Genomic DNA, 19575 nt, shown 5'->3' on the forward strand with positions numbered 1-19575 from the left:
TTAAACCAGCGAAAAGGAAGTACCTTGCAAGACGGAGGTAACAGATTGCATAAACACACTGAAACATTTTCAGCTGTTCACCAACACTGTTACATTTGCTGAAATTTTCAATTGAACGCGTAAGTAAGATAGAGAAAACCTATCTGTAATATTAACTTGCTAGAATAGGAAAGACGAATACCCAATTTTTCAAAGCGGTAAGCGCAGTTTCTTTTGGATTTTAACTTAATAATTTCATATTTTATAATTAATTTATTTTATATATACATATATATATAATTAATTTCTTTTATATATAGAAAACGGAAAAGCTGAAAGAAAACGTAAGCATTATGATTTGTATGTATGTTGTCTGCATAATTAAATTTTTAATATTACAGAAAAACTGTTGGAGCATTTGGAAGTTTTGTAGAATTCAAACATAACAATGCGAATTACCAACAATTCATGTGGGTAAGTTATAAATTAATTTTACATAAAAGAAATGCAGTTACATATATATATATACATGTGTATATGTAAAAAATTTAAAATCTAAATTGACACAAATTGAAAATGATTTAAAATAGGTGATTTTTTTTAGAAGTAACGAAAGGATAACAAATATACTAACATATCGAGGTAACAGATATCCTTTTTACTGCTAACAAACACGCTAACATGTTTATACGTAAAAAGGTGAGAAACTGCTAACTAAATAATACTAACAGGAATTTGGGTAACGAATAATTTTTGTTATGCATAACACATAGGTAAGCTATGCGCTAACAAAAGTATTTGTTACCCTTAACAGACTGTAAAAAGATTTGATAAGAAATGTATGTATTTTGTAGGAACAAGACAGCATCCGATATTTGCCGTTGGTTAGAGCAAGAAAACGATTTAACATCAAATGGCTATGTGTTACTTTTTTCCACTCTCTGAACAAAAGTAACAAATATTTTAACATATGCAAAAGTGAACAATAATAAGCCACTTACACATTTGCTAATAGATACCCGTCTTGCAGGGTAGTAGAGATAAAGAGCTGCCCAACTCTCCTGTCACTGGAAATGTGAGAGCCGCTCACCTACCGAACTTTGACAGTTGACTGGATTGGGTAGGTTTTGACATTTTGCAATTGGAATGACTGCAACGGCCAGATTGAAATTATACCAAAATGTATGTAAACGGAGGAATTTGTTTCCGCCTTTCAAGATCACTAATGAAAAATGTGAAACAATGAAATTTGCAATTTGATGCATAGTAGCATTAATTTTCAGTTACCAATGATTAAAAACATTTAATAATTGAGAACTAACAGGCTTAATTCACCTTATTAAGTATTGAAAGATCAAAAGTCAGTTGTTTTAATATACTATAAGAGCATAAAACAAGACTTAAGTAGTTTCGCCATATATTAAAAAAACCGATGTATAATAATTTACAATCGTAGTAAATGTTCGGTATTTTAATTTAAATGCCCAAAAATTGTTACTTTCTTCGATCTGGCCATAATGGAAAATGTTATAAAAAACGCTTATTTTGAGGCGCTCTCACACTGGAATAAGCTGGGCAACCCATTATCCCTGCAGGGTAGATTTAAAATTGAACTAGGAATAGGAATATTGCAGTGTGGAACTCCTCAAAATTAGCTCTTTTAAGATAATATTCCATTGTAGCCAGATTGGACTAAATAATAATTTTTGGGCATTTAAATTAAAACAGCCAACATATATTACGATTGAAAATTATCAAATATTGCACTTTTAATATATGGCGAAACTATTTAAATCTTTTCTATGATTTTAAGGTATATTACAACAATTAACTTTTAAGCTTTAAATAGTTAATGAAGTGAATTAAGCCTTTTAGATCCGAATTAAATACTTATAATCCTTTTTCATTGAAAATTAATACTACTATGAATCAGTTTGCAAAACATTTCATCAAATACATTTACATATTGTATTTTCTTTACTTTTCATTGGTTCACATTTTTTATTAGCGATCTTGCGGCACAAATCCCTCCGTTCACATATGTATATTTATACCCTGAACAGGGTATATTAAGTTTTCCACTAAGTTTGTAACACCCAGAAAGAAGCGTCGGAGACCCTATAAAGTATATATTTAAATGATCAGTATAATCTATGTAATCACCGAAGAAATTGTTCAGATCGGTTAACTATAGCATATAGCTTCCACACAAACTGAATGATCGAAATCAAATGCTTGCATGGCAAACTTTCTCATTTGACGATATACTATATCTGCACGAAATTTGGTATGAGTTATTGTTCATAGAGGCACAATTCCGATTTCTTTGGCGCCGCGAAGTCCTCCTGATTAAAAAATATACAGGGTTATAGGTACCGCAAACGCTTAGTTTACGAGATATTCGACCTTAAAGTTCAAAAATTCCCAAAATTCCAACATTATAAGAAGCTATTTCACCACGTTAAACACACCTTACTCAAATTTTTCACCTCAAATTAATTAAACTAAACTATAAACTTTTAAATAAATCCGCATTTTACAATTTTAGAAAGTTTTTTACTTAAGAAATCTTTATTTTAAAATTAAATTTTACACTCGTAGTGAACATCATTTGTGTGCTAAAAATTACGACGAAATGGAGCGCTGCCATGTGATGATAAGGCAATTCGCTGAAATTCCTCCTTTTCGCAAAAATTTCTCTATCCATGCATATGGATATTTTTTTTTTAATTTGTTAATCAAATAAGTAATGTATACCGTTTACAGTATAAACACTCTTTCCATGCATATGGATATGTTCTTTATTTATTTTAATAAACAAATAACTAATATTATATTGTAATATTATATATTATTGCCACCTAAAATACAAAACAACGTACTATCAAAAATTAATGGAAATCGCTGACAGATATAATAACCAAAATTTAACCATTTTATAACGAAAACTGAAATTTTGTTTCTATATGAGTGCATGATAACCAAAAACTATAACCACTTTAACCACTTTATAACGAAAACTCAATATATTTTTTTATTTTTAACGCAGAAAGGAGTACAGATAGTACTTCGGTCACCCCGGGGTATTCGCTAGACCAGGGGTTTTTTTTTAAAGCGCGGCCGAAGGCCGCCAACCCAGCCGCCCTTGCAGCCACCTGCTTGGAGCGGAACCGCCTCCTAGGAACATCAAGTGGTTTTTCCATAACTACGTCGACGACATCGAACAGTACGCCGACCGGACTTTGGCCCAACTAACTTCCGAGAGGTACTGACCGACATTCACAGTGGAGGTATCAACACCTTCACCGACTCCCTTCCAGTGAATGGCGTTCTTGGAGTCAAATCACTACCCATTGCAGACGAAGAGCTCGAGTTACCGCGAGTGACCCCTTCGTTGTGGTTACTGTAGCAGGTTAAACTCCTACTTGTCGAGAATATATCTCTACATATCCAATATATGTATGTCCTGCATGCAATGAGTATCCACATGACACTGGCCACCTCTTTGCATGCCCCGCCAACCCCACACATCAACTCATAGGTCCTCTGTTTTCTCGCCGCTGCGACACGACATATCTCATCGTACCAACTTTTCCTTTGCCTTTTCCGAAAAACAGTGGTTTTGTTTGCAGCTGTACGTAAGGTGCTTGAAGTGCCGTTCCACAGTTCTTTTATACCGAGTTGCTGACGAGTGCTATTAGATAGCAGGGGTAGTCGAGTCGAATAGAAAATCGGTCGGTTGTCTGTTGTAATTGCAGCTTGTCGACGTCGAACCTTTGTTTTAACTGTTGACGTGTCTTTTTTGCTGCACACGGGTGGGTTCGCTGCGACAAGACAGTGGTCAGAGTCGATGTTAGGACCTCAAGATGTCATATTCTTAAGTCGACGACATAGAAAATTATATCGACTAGACTACTAGCTACTACAAAGTAGCACATCTACATATATGCGAAATAATAAAGAAATTATAACGCTATGCCAATTATTATTAAAACCAACATACATATGTACTTACATCTCATCTTCTCGAAATATTAAAAATTACACTACGAAATATGATATTATTACGAAGGTAGTATTTTATTTTTGAGTAAATTTCAACTTAATACACTGGAACTTAAAAAATACTCAGTTTCATTACTCAATAAGCTTTTTGGCTTTAAAATATCTGCGTAAATATAAAACTTGCCATGTAGCTAGACCAAGTAAGCAACACATGCTAAATATGCTGAAAAATAGTACACGACTATTGGTTTTCTCTGGAAATATTCGAAAATTGGATGTCAAAACAAGTGTGAACTAGTAATAAAAAAAACATTTGAATTTACCATTTGTATCCCTCATTTCTTCCTCCCGTTTTCTCATTAACGCAAAATCTCTGACAATTGAGTCTGATAAGTATTCCAATCGTTTTAGTTCCACTTCCATCGGTTTGAGCTTTGCAGCTTCTTGTATCTAAATAATTAAAATAGCCCGTTATTATTATTGGCTTTATTCAATTAAAAGCGTTAAATAACAATTGGATATAAGTTTTAAACGAAGGAAAATGTGTAATAATAAATTAAATTCTTATAATGATTAAATGGACAAAATTTTATATATTGGGATTTATGAGGTAAAATTCAAGATTTAAAAAGAATATTTTACATTAAAAGTACGGCATTTAAATCGATTTCACTCTTATTCAGCGCCAAACCATATCATGTTCAGGAAATGTGCATTAGCCTTCATTAAAATAAAACACATATTGATTAGCAAAAACGGGCATATTTAAAGACACTTACATTGGGACCAAAAATACCAAATTATATTTAAATGTATTTTGATAAGTTGGTAGGACTGTCCTTATTGACTATGCCAAATAGTATGAGCGCGATTTGTCAACCAGTTTGTTTACATCAGTTGCTTAAATCGGTACACCACAATAGTGTGATTTTTAAAATTTATTAAAATATTGAACAAAGAATTGGTTTAAAATTTTGTATTTCTAACAAAATTTCGTGTGCGGAATCGTTGCGAATGTTCGAAAGGCTCAAGGTGATTCAAAAGCAGAAGCCTACGAGTAGTACAAATTCTTCAAAGATGGTCGAGAGATCGTTGAAGACATGCCTCATTGTGGAAGACCTTCGACCTCATCAAAATATATATGTATGGTACTTGATAATCGTTTTTCTTATATGAAACGAGTTCTTCTTCAACTCGTAGTGATAAGGCTGAAATTCTTTCAAAAAGAATACGATTGAGACCGAATTTAAAGCCAAAAACGCAATGAATACCATCGATCAACCACCGTATTCACCAGGTTTGACTCTGTATGATTTTGTCTTGTTCTCCAAACTGAAATTGCTTCTCCGTGGGACCCGTTTTCAGTCTACCGAAGAGATAAAACAACAAAGCTGAAGGCCATTCAAAAAAGTTATTATGAAAAGAGTTTCGAGAACTGAAAATCGTTGAATTTTGAAGGCGACAAAATAAATATTGATTAATAATTAAATCATTTTATTTACAATTTCCGGGTACTTTTGTGCCACATTGTATATTGGGATTGTGCGAGGACATTTACAATTGAAATTATACTGTAGTATATTTGAGCACATTTTCCGCTCAATTATATTTAGTTGTTATATTTAGCATATAGAGAATAAAAATAATAATTACAGGTAGGGCGGGGTTAATTCGTAGATCGATTGCATACATTTTCATTACTAAACTATAATGTATTCAACATTATACGTTCACTTAATTTTATAAAAATATGATACATATTTGCAGATATATACGGTATAACGCTAAATAGAAGTACTTGTATGTATCTGAATATTTTAACAAAATAATTTAAATTTTAAGTGTGTTTAAATCGACTGTTAATAGTAGCAATATCAATTTCCAACAGGATAACGACCCAAATTGCACATCGTAGAGTAATTTAGGGTATTGTGATATGGGTTGGTAAAGTGATATACCAGCGTATTTTCTAAACTATGCACGTCTGCACAAGAATATTGTCATGAGTCATATGGCAACGGTAAAAAAGTGTTACTGCAAAGTAGCGGATGACACACAGCGCTTAGATTACCATCAGTGTGCAAAAACATTTTCAGCTTTACAGTCGTCAATAATTTAGCGTGCTCTTCAAAAGAAGATAATTCCAAAATTTGTGTAGATTTTTAACTTCTTATATTTTAATTTGGTTACTGGTAAATATATTTAACAAATTTTCAAGTATTTATATATTTTTATGTAATTAATTACTATGAAAAAATTTTTAATTCATAAAAGCTCTAGTTTGGGTAATGTGATATGGTAATAGTTTTTCAATGTGATATAGTATATCACATTAAAAACACATTATATTATATTAAACAAATAACGTATTTAATAAAAACAATGAAGTAATAACATAAATTAAAACCATAGGTAATGCGAAAAAGGGGGAAATTCGTAAGTGGAATGCAGAAAACATGAAAAAAGCAATCCAAGCTGTTAGAGGTGACAAAATGGGAATATTGTTGGCGTCGAAAACGTACGGTGTTTCATTTGCAACTTTGCAAAGAGCTGCTCGTAGTGATAAAAAAAAGTCGATGATGTTTTAGCTACGCCATTAGGCCGGAGACCGGTCTTTAGCAGAGATGTAGAATTAGAGCTGGTAAGATATTTAAAAGATATGGAGGCAAAATTTTGGGGGCTTACTTGTAGCGATGTCCGCTCGCTTGCTTTTCAAATAGCAAAGCGCAACAATATTGTGAATCCATTTTCTATAACGAAGGAATGTGCTGGAAAAGATTGGTTGCGCGCATTTCTTAAAAGACATAAGACTGAAATAAGCATACGCAGTGCTACTGGAACTTCATTAGACAGAATAAAAGGCTTCAATGAGGAGAACGTAAACAAGTTTTACAGTTTACTGGAAAACGAGTATGAAAAGTTTAAATTTCCTCCAAACAGGATTTGGAACGTGGATGAGACAGGAGTGTCTATTGTGCAAAGTAGGCAGCCAAGAGTCTGCAAAAGGCAAAAGACAAATTGGATGCATGACAGCAGCTGAGAGAGGATCTCTCATAACAGTTGTAAGCTGCATGAGTGCAGGTGGTGCCTTTGTTCCACCGTACTTCATTTTTCCAAGAAAGAAACCTTCTCCGCTTTTAATGAAACATGCTCCACCTGGCTCCGATTCTGCCTGTCACATATCCGGATGGATACAAATTCCAATATTTACAATGTGGTTTGACCATTTTATGCGGTTTACACATCCTTCTAAGGAGAACCCAGTCCTTTTGATCTTAGATGGTCACTATAGGCATACAAGAAATATTGAAGTTCTTGATAAAGCTCGTGAAAATGGCGTTATAATTTTATCCTTGCCACCCCATTGTACGCATAAAATGCAACCTTTGGACAAATCCTTTATGGGACCTCTTAAAACTTACTATAATGAGGAAATAAGACGATTTATGCGTGAAGAAGGCCGAAAGGTGATACAATTCGATGTTGTAGAACTCTTTGCAAAAGCTTATCTTAAAGTTCAAACTGCGCAAATAGCGATTAATGGGTTCAAATGTACTGGGATTTATCCATTTGATAAGAACAAGTTTCAGGAAAGCGATTTTATTCATGAAAAACATCAAGCGGAAGACGCACAAATCAGAGATGAAAGCGATTTAAAAGAACCGATCGCTAGCACAAGTAAAGCAGCCATGCAGCACTTAATCACGCCATGGGAGATCTCACCTCCACCTAAGCTGATACAGAAAACTAGCTCGAGAGGTAAGCGTTCAGAAGCGACAATACTTACAACATCACCATATAAGGCAGCGTTGGAAGTAAGCATCAAAAATGCTGAAAACCGCAAAAACAAGAAAAGCGTGAAGCGGGCATTAATGCCGGGTAAAGTAGCTGGGAAAATACAACGGTTAAAGCAGACTAGGAAAAGTGCATCAAGCGAGTCGGATAAAAGTTTGATATTACCCAGTTCAGACGAGGAATGTTGGGCAGAAATTCCTTCTACTAAGGATACCGTCTGCGCTTTTTGCAATAAAACCTTTGGGGCAGATGGGGAAGTCATGACTTGGACTCCATGCTTGCAATGCGACTTAGTTTGGGCACATAGCAAATGCCTACCTAAACGTCAGGCAATATTCGTTTGCGAGTCTTGTGAATGACTTTTCAAATATTTTACTATGTATACCAACTATTACAAATGCTTACATACTTTATTGAATTTTTATTTGTTTCTTTTATAATATCATTTTGTTTTATTTTTTGTATAAAATATAATATATGAAATTTGCTTTAAATAAATGAATTAATTTAATTAAATAAAAACCATAATTTTTTGGTAATGGTTTGGGTAATTTGGTATGGTATATCATATTAGCCGATGGGGTATATCACATTACCACCCCATTTTTACAAACCGACGTTTCCGACTTTTTATAGTTTTAAACAAATATCTTCCTCAAAACTGAACAAAATGCAATACTATTTCGGAATATGTTGGGAAATTAATTAATAGCATCAATAGATAATAATAGAAATTATACTAGTATCCTCTTCAAAATGTTGATTAGTCATCGAAAAAAGTATGCCCATATCATAATACCCTAAATTACTCTATCTTGTACGTGAAGGTTGTAATGGAATTGAAAATAACTTCATATGCCCCGCAATCACCAGACATTAATCCTATTCAACATATCTGGAACTTATTGGAAAACCGTATTCGAAAACATCGAATTTCATCAAAAGAGTGTTTAAAAACTGCTTTATGGACTTAGTGGGTCAAAATATACGGAAAAAATACTAGAAATTGAGTGGACAGCATGACACGACATCTGGCGGTAATCTTCTTCTTCTTAATTGGCGTAGACACCGCTTACGTGATTATAGCCGAGTTAACAGCGCGCCAGTCGTTTCTTCTTTTCGCTACGTGGCGCCAATTGGATATTCGAAGCGAAGCCAGGTCCTTCTCCATTTGGTCCTTTCAACGGAGTGGATTTCTTCTTCTTCCTCTGCTTCCTCCAGCGGGTAATACGTTGAATACTTTCAGAGCCGGAGTGTTTCCGTCCATTCGGACAACATGACCTAGCCATGTCTCTGGAGGTAATAATTGCAACAAAATGAAGGCCAAGAAAATAATAAATGCATCTAAAATTATTGTAATTATTTTAGATTTATATAAATAATCAATAGTATATGTAAACTTTTTTGATATAAATTAGGCGCATTTTTAACTATAAAATTATTTTTTTAATTTGGGTGAAAAATTAATATTTTGATTGATGATTTCGCCAATTTTTGTACTAAATATTTGTAATATATGCACTAAATTACCGATGAAATTACGTTACGCCCACATTCTAATTTTTACAAAGAGATATATATTATCTCACGAACCAATAGAGCTTTAATTCTGCCAGCACATTCTCAGACAGTGTGAAAATGGATAAAATCAAAGGATAACCACGCCCACTACCCATATAATGCATGTCGAAAGCTGATAGAGGTGCGATAACGACGAGCCGAATGCAAAGTTGATTTCGATCAGCGCTGATCGATTTTAGGTACCGCAGAGTAAATGTGAGATTCAGTGCTGAATTTCGCGCGTACTTTGCTTTTAGATTAAGAGCGCGTTTTCTAAATATTATTCCACCGCATTAATTTATGGCACGGCCTTCAGTTTTCAACAGAACCATTATATGGGCAGCGGGCGTGGCAGAATTAAAGCTTTAGTGGTTTGTGAGATATACAGATTAAACCTTTTATGGGCATAGTCACGACCATTTTTAAACATTGTCAAACTATAGATGCCATCCCCTACTTCGATTAACGGTTTTTTTGTGAGCAAGGCGATGATCTGCTTCTTCCCATCCGCAATACCAAACTCCATATCTGGAATTTGAAGGAACCTGGGGTTTGGTTTTTTTGTGTTTTTACTCAAGTTTACATGGAAGACTGACTGTCACTCTCCGGATTGGACTCGATTCGTTATTTTAATATACACTAGATTGCTGCACAAGTGCACTTGAAATCACCGAAGCAACAAGACACATTTTGCTTTAACTTTGGTTAATAACATTTACAACAATGTAAATGTTGAACTTGAATAGCAACGAAGGCAAAATACACAAACAAACCCGCCTTGTTCGGTTCTTTCAACATAGCAAACTGTACATACTCTGATGAAATGTTAGAAAAGCATTTCGATTTAAATTTTTACAATCGAAGTGCACTTAAAAATTTATACAAAACTATAATATATAATGATAGTATAATAAAATACGCTTACATACATATTTATAATTTTATGAAAGTACTTAGTACTTTTTTGAAAAATGTTATATTTATAATAACACAAACATCCAACATATTTGATGTTTATTAAAATGACGTGTATATTTACATATAACGAGTGAATGAATCTATTAGCACAAACTTGATTATATATTTATAGCAATGTGTAAAATGGTTCTTACCATGGAATTTTTTATAAAATAGCATATCTTGAACTTAAATTTGATAAGTAAACCAATAATTAATAATAACAATACGCACAAATATATTAGAGTATGAAAAATGTTTTGTTGCACTCATTGCCATGTGACTTGATTGCCTTTATTGTCTTCTCCTGCATTATACACTTGGATATCCCTTTTGCACGGTTAACAAGGACAGTAAAATACTAGTGCAAAAAAATCCGATTTTCATACAAAATTCACTATTAGGACCAATTTAAAAAATAACCCGTGCAAAAAAAGAAAACCCCGTAAGAAATCGCCTTTTACGCGTAAATCTATCTATTCGTAATAATAAAATAGTATTATTAAGTTTCACACTTGGGTCCAATTTGAGGAAATTATCTTCAAGTTCCGTCGTCAGTTTCAAACTCATATTACGATAACATGTTCTAAAAGAAATCTGTATTTATGTATGGAATTTAGAGTTTATTGCAAAAAAAGTACATGATTAAAATAAAAACCCCGTGCAAAATAAGTAAAAACTTGTAAAGAAAAAGTAAATAGGAGGGGAACAAAAAACCGTCTAAAAAATATTCGTACAAAAAGAGATCAAATGTAATTTTGAAACAACAAAGCTTGAAAAAAATGTGAAAAAAAGAGGAAACCTTGCAGTGTTATGTTAAACGAACGAATGACTTGACACATAATCAAAATAATAAGTACATTGCTTTACCTGCAATCGTCTGGAGTGAAGTAAGGGTGCCAATGTATTGTTGAAATGCGATTTTTAAGTAGTCAAATTAATAAGTACATTTATAATTATTCTAATATTTTCAGCAAATCGGACGAGTCATGTGTAGAAGTTCATGCAAGTGAGGAAAGTTCTCTGATCGCCATTCACTTGGGAGTGGCCAGAAACGATTCTTTTTCATATGGCTTAAGCAGCTCACGCCTTCCGGTGTCACTTTAGTTCTTAGTTGTGTGCTGGGTTTGACCCGCCACGTAAAAAACACCCCAATGATGACGACCATGGCAAACGAAATAAGGACTACGATTTGAGGGCATGCACCTGGAATGTCCGGACCCTTAATTGGGAAGGTGCCGCTGCCCAGCTGGTTGATGTCCTCGCAAAAATAAAGGCTGACATCACCGCCGTCCAAGAAATGCGATGGACGGGACAAGGACAGAGACGAGTAGGTCCTTGTGACATTTACTACAGTGGCCATATAAAGGAGCGCAAGTTTGGTGTTGGATTCGTGGTGGGAGAGAGACTCCGTCGCCGAGTGCTATCATTCACTCCGGTGAATGAACGTCTAGTCACAATCCGCATCAAAGCGAGGTTCTTCAATATATCGCTGATTTACGCCCACGCCCCGACGGAAGAGAAGGACGATGTGACCAAAGATGTCTTTTATGAGTGCTTGGAGCGCACTTATGAGAGATGCCCCCGCCACGATGTCAAAATCGTGCTTGGCGACTTCAACGCCAGGGTGGGCAAAGAAGGTATCTTTGGCACTACGGTCGGTAAATTCAGCCTCCACGAGGAAACATCCCCAAATGGGTTGAGGCTGATTGACTTCGCCCGGGCCCGAAATATGGTTATCTGTAGTACTAGATTCCAGCATAAAAAGATTCATCAAGCTACCTGGCTGTCTCCGGATCGAAAAACTACCAACCCGATCGATCATGTTGTGATAGACGGAAGACACGTCTCCAGTGTTTTAGATGTGCGTGGTCCTAACATCCACTCGGACCACTATCTTGTTGCAGCCAAGATTCGCACCCGCCTGTGCAGCAAAAAACGCACGCCAACAAACACAAGGAAGGTTCGACGTCGAGAAGCTGCAATCACAACAGACAGCCGAACGATTTTCTACTCGGCTTGCACTCCTGCGCCCTGAGAGCACTCGTCAACAACTCGGTATAAGGGAACTGTGGGACGGCATTTCAAACTCCTTACGTACAGCTGCAACCGAAACCATTGGTTTTCGGAAAGTGCAAAAGAATAGCTGGTACGACGAGGAGTGCCGTGTCGCAGCGGAGAGAAAACAGGCTGCCTACCTCGCAACGTTACGATCGACCACTACACGTGCGGGATGGGATAGATACCGAGAGTTGAAGAGGGAAGCGACAAAAGAAGAAAGAGGCCGAAATGCGTGAGTATGAAGAGCTTGATAAGCTGGCCGACAGGGGTAATGCTCGAAAAATCTACGAAAAAATGCGGCGGCTTACAGAAGGTTTCAAGACCGGAGCATACTCTTGTAGAACCCCCAAAGGTGATCTAGTGACCGATGCCTAAAGCATACTTAAATTATGGAGGGAACACTTCTCCAGCCTGCTGAATGGCAGTGAACGCACAACGCCAAGAGAAGGCGAACCCGATTCCCCAATCGATGACGATGGAGCAGACGTTCCATTGCCCGACCATGAAGAAGTTCGAATAGCAATTGCCCGCCTGAAGAACAACAAAGCGGCAGGGGCCGACGGATTGCCGGCCGAGCTATTCAAATACGGCGGCGAAGAACTGATAAGGAGCATGCATCAGCTTCTTTGTAAAATACCACAATCTGCGCCAACTACCGTGGTATTAGCCTCCTCAACATCGCATATAAGGCTCTATCGAGCGTATTGTGTGAAAGATTAAAGCCCACCGTCAACAAACTGATTGGACCTTATCAGTGTGGCTTCAGACCTGGAAAATCAACAACCGACCAGATATTCACCATGCGCCAAATCTTGGAAAAGACCCGTGAAAGAGGAATCGACACGCACCACCTCTTCGTCGATTTCAAAGCTGCTTTCGACAGCACGAAAAGGAGCTGCCTTTATGCCGCGATGTCTGAATTTGGTATCCCTGCAAAACTAATACGGCTGTGCAAACTGACGTTGAGTAACAACAAAAGCTCCGTCAGGATCGGGAAGGACCTCTCCGAGCCGTTCGATACCAAACGAGGTTTCAGACAAGGCGACTCCCTATCGTGCGACTTCTTCAACCTGCTTCTGGAGAAAATAGTTCGAGCTGCAGAACTAAATAGAGAAGATACCATCTTCTATAAGAGTGTACAGCTACTGGCGTATGGCGATGATATTGATATCATCGGCCTCAACACCCGCGCCGTTAGTTCTGCTTTCTCTAGGCTGGACAAGGAAGCACAGAAAATGGGTCTGGCAGTGAACGAGGGCAAAACGAAATATCTCCTGTCATCAAACAAACAGTCGTCGCACTCGCGACTTGGCTTTCACGTCACTGTTGACAGTCATAACTTTGAAGTTGTGGATAATTTCGTCTATCTTGGAACCAGCGTATACACCACCAACAATGTCAGCCTGGAAATCCAACGCAGGATTGCTCTTGCCAACAGGTGCTACTTCGGACTGAGTAGGCAATTGAAAAGTAAAGTCCTCTCTCGACGAACAAAAGCTAAACTCTATAAGTCGCTCATAATTCCCGTTCTGCTACATGGTGCAGAGGCTTGGGCAATGACAGCAACCGATGAGTCGACGTTACGAGTTTTCGAGAGAAAAATTCTGCGAAAGATTTATGGTCCTTTGCGCATTGGCCACGGCGAATATCGCATTCGATGGAACGATGAGCTGTACGAGATATATGACGACATTGACATAGTTCAGCGAATTAAAAGACAGCGGCTACGCTGGCTAGGTCATGTTGTCCGGATGGATGAAAACCTCCAGCTCTGAAAGTATTCGACGCAATACCCACCGGGGGAAGCAGAGGAAGAGGAAGACCTCCACTCCGTTGGAAGGACCAAGTGGAGAAAGACCTGCCTTCGCTTGGAATATCCAATTGGCGCCACGTAGCGAAAAGAAGAAACGACTGGCGCGCTGTTGTTAACTCGGCTATAATCGCGTAAGCGGTGTCTACGCCAATTAAGAAGAAGAAGTATATCGCCGCAAACATGAATAAAATTTTATTTATTAGTCATTGAAAGCCATACAATATGTACTTATTATTTTGACGGTGTGTGTACCTCAGTAAAATTGATATTTGTGCAAACATTGTTATTGATGGTACAGTTTTTTCTAACTCTACTATTATTGTTTTGACTAAACACGTTTTCTCACATATGCTTTGTAATATTTTTCCATATAATTACTTCTTATCTGCTTTCAATCTGTTGTCCCGTTAGGATTTTAAGGGGTTAGGTGGGTTTAAAAATTTCAAAAAATTTATTTCTTTGTTTGTCTTATTAAATAGTACAATATGTTTAAAATATTCTCCGAAAATTTTAAATCAAGCCGAGTAAAATCCTAAGAGATAGAAAAAAAAGAAAACTATCATTTAATCCAAAAACTGCTGAGATAAACGATTAATCTTTCACCAGGGCGTCGGCGAAAGAACTCAAAACCCAAGATGAAAAACACGTGCCAGAAGACGGTACTTTGCAGTATGAAATCATCGAATTTTTTTTTAGTTTTTTGAACACTATCTTCTTATGTGTTCGATATAATAAATGAAAATGGAAAGGAAAAAATATGTAATGGCAAAGTGGATTTTAAATCGTGTGTGAAATTTGGCCTTGGTTTTAAAATTGTCGTGGAATGTGAAAAATGTCAGCCAAGATAGATTTTATCGTGTCACAAAATTGGAAAATCTTATGAAATAAATCGTAGATTTATTTTTGTGATGCGAGTATAAGGCTTAGGACTTGCTGGATGTAAAAATTTCTGTGGCTTGATGGACCTACATACATATGTTGCTCTTTTCTAAATAAGTCAACATACAATTTTATGTTGATAAAATTTATGAATGTGTTCAGACGGTTGCTGAAACACTGTTTTCATCGGCTTCAAGAAAAGAAAAACAATTAACGTGTGATGAAAATAATATTGATGATACGACAGATGTAACTGTATCAGGTGATGGCAATTGAAAAAAGCGCAGTTTTTCATCATTGTACGGAGTGTCTTCGTTAATTGGATATTACAACGGACAAGTTGTAGATATTTTTGTAAAATCCTCATATTGTAAATTATGTGAAGCTTGGGGAAAAAAACTAATGTAGTGCCAATCACCAAGGACTAGCTGGTAATATGAAAGTTTCATCAATCGTTGCAATGTTTCAACGCTCTTTTGAAAAATACGGCCTAAGGTACTAAAATTATATGGGTGACGGGGACTCTAAAACATATTCTGGAGTTATTAGTGCCAAATCTTATGGCGATGATATTTAATTTGTTGCAATTTGCAGGCTATATTTTTAGTTTTTCACGAAAATGCCTATTTCTGCCGAATTAAGTCGCAAAAGGGTGCAACAGATTTGCCGAAAAGAGTTGCACTTCAAATATGATGCCAAAGTTCGGGTTCCAAAACTTTTACTTCGCCATACGTTGGCAACTCTTGCCCATATACATATAAATATGTAATATTCAATTTCTATGTTTATTTTACAGTTGAATGTTTCATTTTCATTGCTCTTTAAATTGTCGCGAACTTCATATTATATACATAATTCCAACTGTAAAACTTCTGCCTACTTGTTTGTGCAATTTGTATATTTGTCATTTCCCCTTCTTCGCATAAGCATAAGCAGGTAGGCGCAAGCTCTAATTAGTTTTGGGCTTATATACTTGGTGTTTGTAAGCTGCAGTTTGTTTTTCTCCTATCCTAGCTGTGCTGATCTGCACGGTAAATGCTAGTGCCTTTGTGCATATATGCTACTGCAAAACGTGTTTGACCTTATTCATCGATCAGCCAGGAAAGTGGAAGGACATACTGCGGTAAGTAATAATCACTAATGTAATTATTTATAAATGCCTATTATTATACATTGTTATTTAAAAATAAACCATTTGAAACCATTTGAACATTGTTTCATTTGAAGCCATTCGGAAAACAAACCAAATGCGTTAAACTCGCCCCACTTGATCGATGACATATCTTTATTTCGCACTCCAATTGTTTGCCTATTTGGTTTGTGAAATTTCAAGATTCAATGGGTAAATCACCTCGCCGCCAAACTTCAGTTAATTCGCCAAATATGGACACCGGTGCTTCTACGTCATCAGCATCAATACCCAGCCAGGGTAGCAGTGCATCAGCCGCCGTCAATATAGCCAGTGATTTATCAGCCGCCCCTACAGCCACCGGAGCCACCACTCGATCATCATCAGCCGCTGCCATTGCGCGTCAGGAAAACGTGATTGCGACTCTACAAAAACGAATAGCCATGTTTGAGATCAGTTTATCGGCCTGTCAGCCCCAGTCACGTGGTGAAACGCTCAGCGTGGGTACATCCAACAATAATGTCGCCGCCGAAGTTCCTTCGAGGATAGCAACACAATTGCCAGAATCGCAGCAGCCAGCTATTGCCTGTACAGTACCGTTGTCACAGCCTACCGATATCCGTTACACCCCGCCGTTATTTGCAGCAAGTACCGCTTATGCAAACCACATGTACAGTTAAACTATTTTAGGGATTGATACGCCTTCGACCCACTCTAATTCAACGACAATGCCTACGTTTGTTAATACAAGTGCCACATCTACACAGTCATCGAGTTTGCCGAGAAAATTGCAGGAATTGCCAGATTTTTGTGGAAAGACGGAAGATTGGCCAATATTTTATACGGCTTATATAGAGTCAACTGCAATTTATGGATATAGCAATTACGAGAATAATCAACGTTTATTAAAGTGCCTGAAAGGATACGCGCGTGAAGCAGTCAAGTCACTGCTAATCCACCCGGACAATGTCGGTAATATAATTGATTTATTAAAATTTAGATTTGGGCGCCCTGAGCAGTTGATCCGCAGCCAGCTGTGTCAAGTGAGAGAAATCGCTCCTAAAATGCCATTACGAAAATAATACCATTTGCAACAAAGGTATGTAATATTTGTCAATCTGTTCATGGTGGCGAATTGCATTTGTCAAATCCTACATTACTCGACGAACTTTTCTCAAAATTGCCTTTAAGCAAACGTGTCGAATGGGCCAGCTTTGCAGCTCTTGTGCAGCCACATGCAACAGTAAAACATTTTAGTGATTGGCTATCAAAATTAGCTAATATAATTTGTACTGTTTGTGAAGACCCTTACAAGGATTCGAAGTGCCGCATGGTTTTACATACAGTTGAGCCACAACGATCAGTGAGATGTCCAATTTGTCAGGAGCAACACAAGATACCAGAGTGTGCGAGTTTTACTGAATATTCAGTGCCAAGAAGATGGGCAGAGGTGAAACGACGTCGTTTGTGTTTTGCTTGTCTCAATTTAGGCCACTGTACAAGCAATTGCCATCGGCGCAGGTTATGTTTAATTGATGGTTGCCGGAGAGTGCATCATAAACTCTTACATGAAGTCGGGGAGAACGTTTCCAACTCGCCAGGACAGCCAACTCCGCCTTTCTCTTCTGCGAATATACAAGCTAATCGTAAGCCTACATCACCAAGTCGTTCACTCAACAACCAGCAGACATCACAGGAAGCAAGATCAGCAGTTCTGAGTTGCTGTTCCACTGAGAGCAAGCTCCTCTTCCGTATTTTACCGGTCACCGTATACGGGAATCACAGACGTGTAGATACATACGCACTGCTGGACGAAGGTTCATCCATCACGATGATTGACAGTGCTCTTGTTCGAGACTTGGGAATGCGTGGAATTGAGCAATCTTTAAATGTACAGTGGTTCGGAGGACGTGCAGCGCAGGAATCAACGTTTGCAGTGGACTTATTCATCAGTGGCGCCGGTATGCAGAAACAACACAAACTCCGTAACGTGTATGCTGTGTCGAACCTACAGCTTCCTGTACAGAGTTTAAGCAGAGACGATTTGGGTCATGAGTATAGACACGTAAGCCAACTTCCGGTACAATCTTACCCCCAAGTCAGGCCTAAGCTATTAATTGGTATCGACCACTGCCATTTGGGATTACCATCGACGACTGTGAAGGTAAAGGAGCACAGACCATTCATTGCTAATACAGAGTTGGGTTGGGTTGTATTCGGCCCAACATCTTCTCCATAACCGTCTACAGTATCGTGTTTATGCGTGAATAGTCGAGCTGATCAGAGACTTCACAATATGGTGTCTTTCGAAATTGAGAGTTTTGGTGTTAGAGCTGCACCGCCGATAGAAAGTGAGGAGGACATCCGTGCCAGAGATGTATTGAAGTCTACCACATGCCGCGTAGACGGACGTTTTAAAACGGGTCTTATATGGAAAAGTGACAAAGTTAATTTACCTGATAGCTACAATATGGCGTTGAAACGATTAATCAATGTAGAGTGAAAGATGAGTCGTGATGCATATTTTGCCGCCGAATACAAGAACATCATGGACTCTTACGCCACAAAGAAGTACGCACAAAAACTGCCGCCAGCAAAAGCTGCTGTGTGTACACCTACAACTTGGTATTTGCCACACTTTGCCGTTGCTAATCCCAACAAACCCTGAAAACTACGTATGTTTTTCGACGCCGCTGCTGAGGTAAGTGGAATCTCCCTCAACTCACAGCTCTTGAAGGGTCTACAAGAATATCGCCCATTGCCGTCGGTATTATTTCGTTTTCGTGAGGGCGCAGTTGCCGTAGGTGGAGACATTAAGGAGATGTTCCACCAAGTCCTTATACGAGAAGATGACAAATGTGCACAGCGGTTCCTCTGGCGTGATGGTGATGCTTCGCAACCGCCGGCGCGCCGGATGTTTACGAAATGTGCGTGATGAAGTTTGGTGCTGCTTGTTCACGATGTGCTGCAAATTATGTAAAAAAAGTTAACGCGCTGGAGCACCAAAATAAGCAAGGAACCACGGCCCGCGCAGTAAAAGCAATATTGGACCACGATTATGTCGATGACTTCGTTGATAGCTTCAGTTCGGAAGTGGAAGCAATTTCCGTGTCAGAACAGGTCCGAGCGATTCATATGGATGCTGGGTTCGAGCTTCGCAATTTCACATCCAATTCTTCGAAGGTGTTAACCGCGCTTGGTGGTACTGATGTTACACGATCGATTGGCAAGAAAGAAGGTTTCGTTGGTGAGAAGCAGAGAGCTGCATTGGGTGTGTTCGAACATGTTCGATCACCCTCATTAAAAATCGAGCACGAGCGAGCGCCACACTCGGCAGCAATGGGTTCGATCGAGTGGCACACCCGGCAGCTGCTTTCTGTGTGTTCGAGTCTGTTCG

General features: G+C 37.8%; 1 protein-coding gene across 1 annotated transcript in view; it reads right to left on the bottom strand.

The window, feature by feature from the left end:
• Positions 1–4033: 4033 nt before the first annotated feature.
• Positions 4034–19575, bottom strand: part of LOC120780448 (transmembrane emp24 domain-containing protein bai) — a 34330-nt gene continuing 18788 nt past the window's right edge. Inside the window, exons 4-5 of the mRNA XM_040112722.1 lie at positions 4308–4434; positions 4034–4238 (exon numbers count right to left, since the gene is read on the bottom strand). Of these exons, the coding sequence (XP_039968656.1) occupies positions 4117–4238; positions 4308–4434 (249 nt within the window). The 3' untranslated portion in view covers positions 4034–4116. The remainder of the gene's footprint in view (positions 4239–4307; positions 4435–19575) is intronic.

The sequence above is a fragment of the Bactrocera tryoni genome, unplaced genomic scaffold, assembly GCF_016617805.1.
Source record: "Bactrocera tryoni isolate S06 unplaced genomic scaffold, CSIRO_BtryS06_freeze2 scaffold_25, whole genome shotgun sequence".
Lineage (NCBI taxonomy): Eukaryota > Metazoa > Arthropoda > Insecta > Diptera > Tephritidae > Bactrocera > Bactrocera tryoni.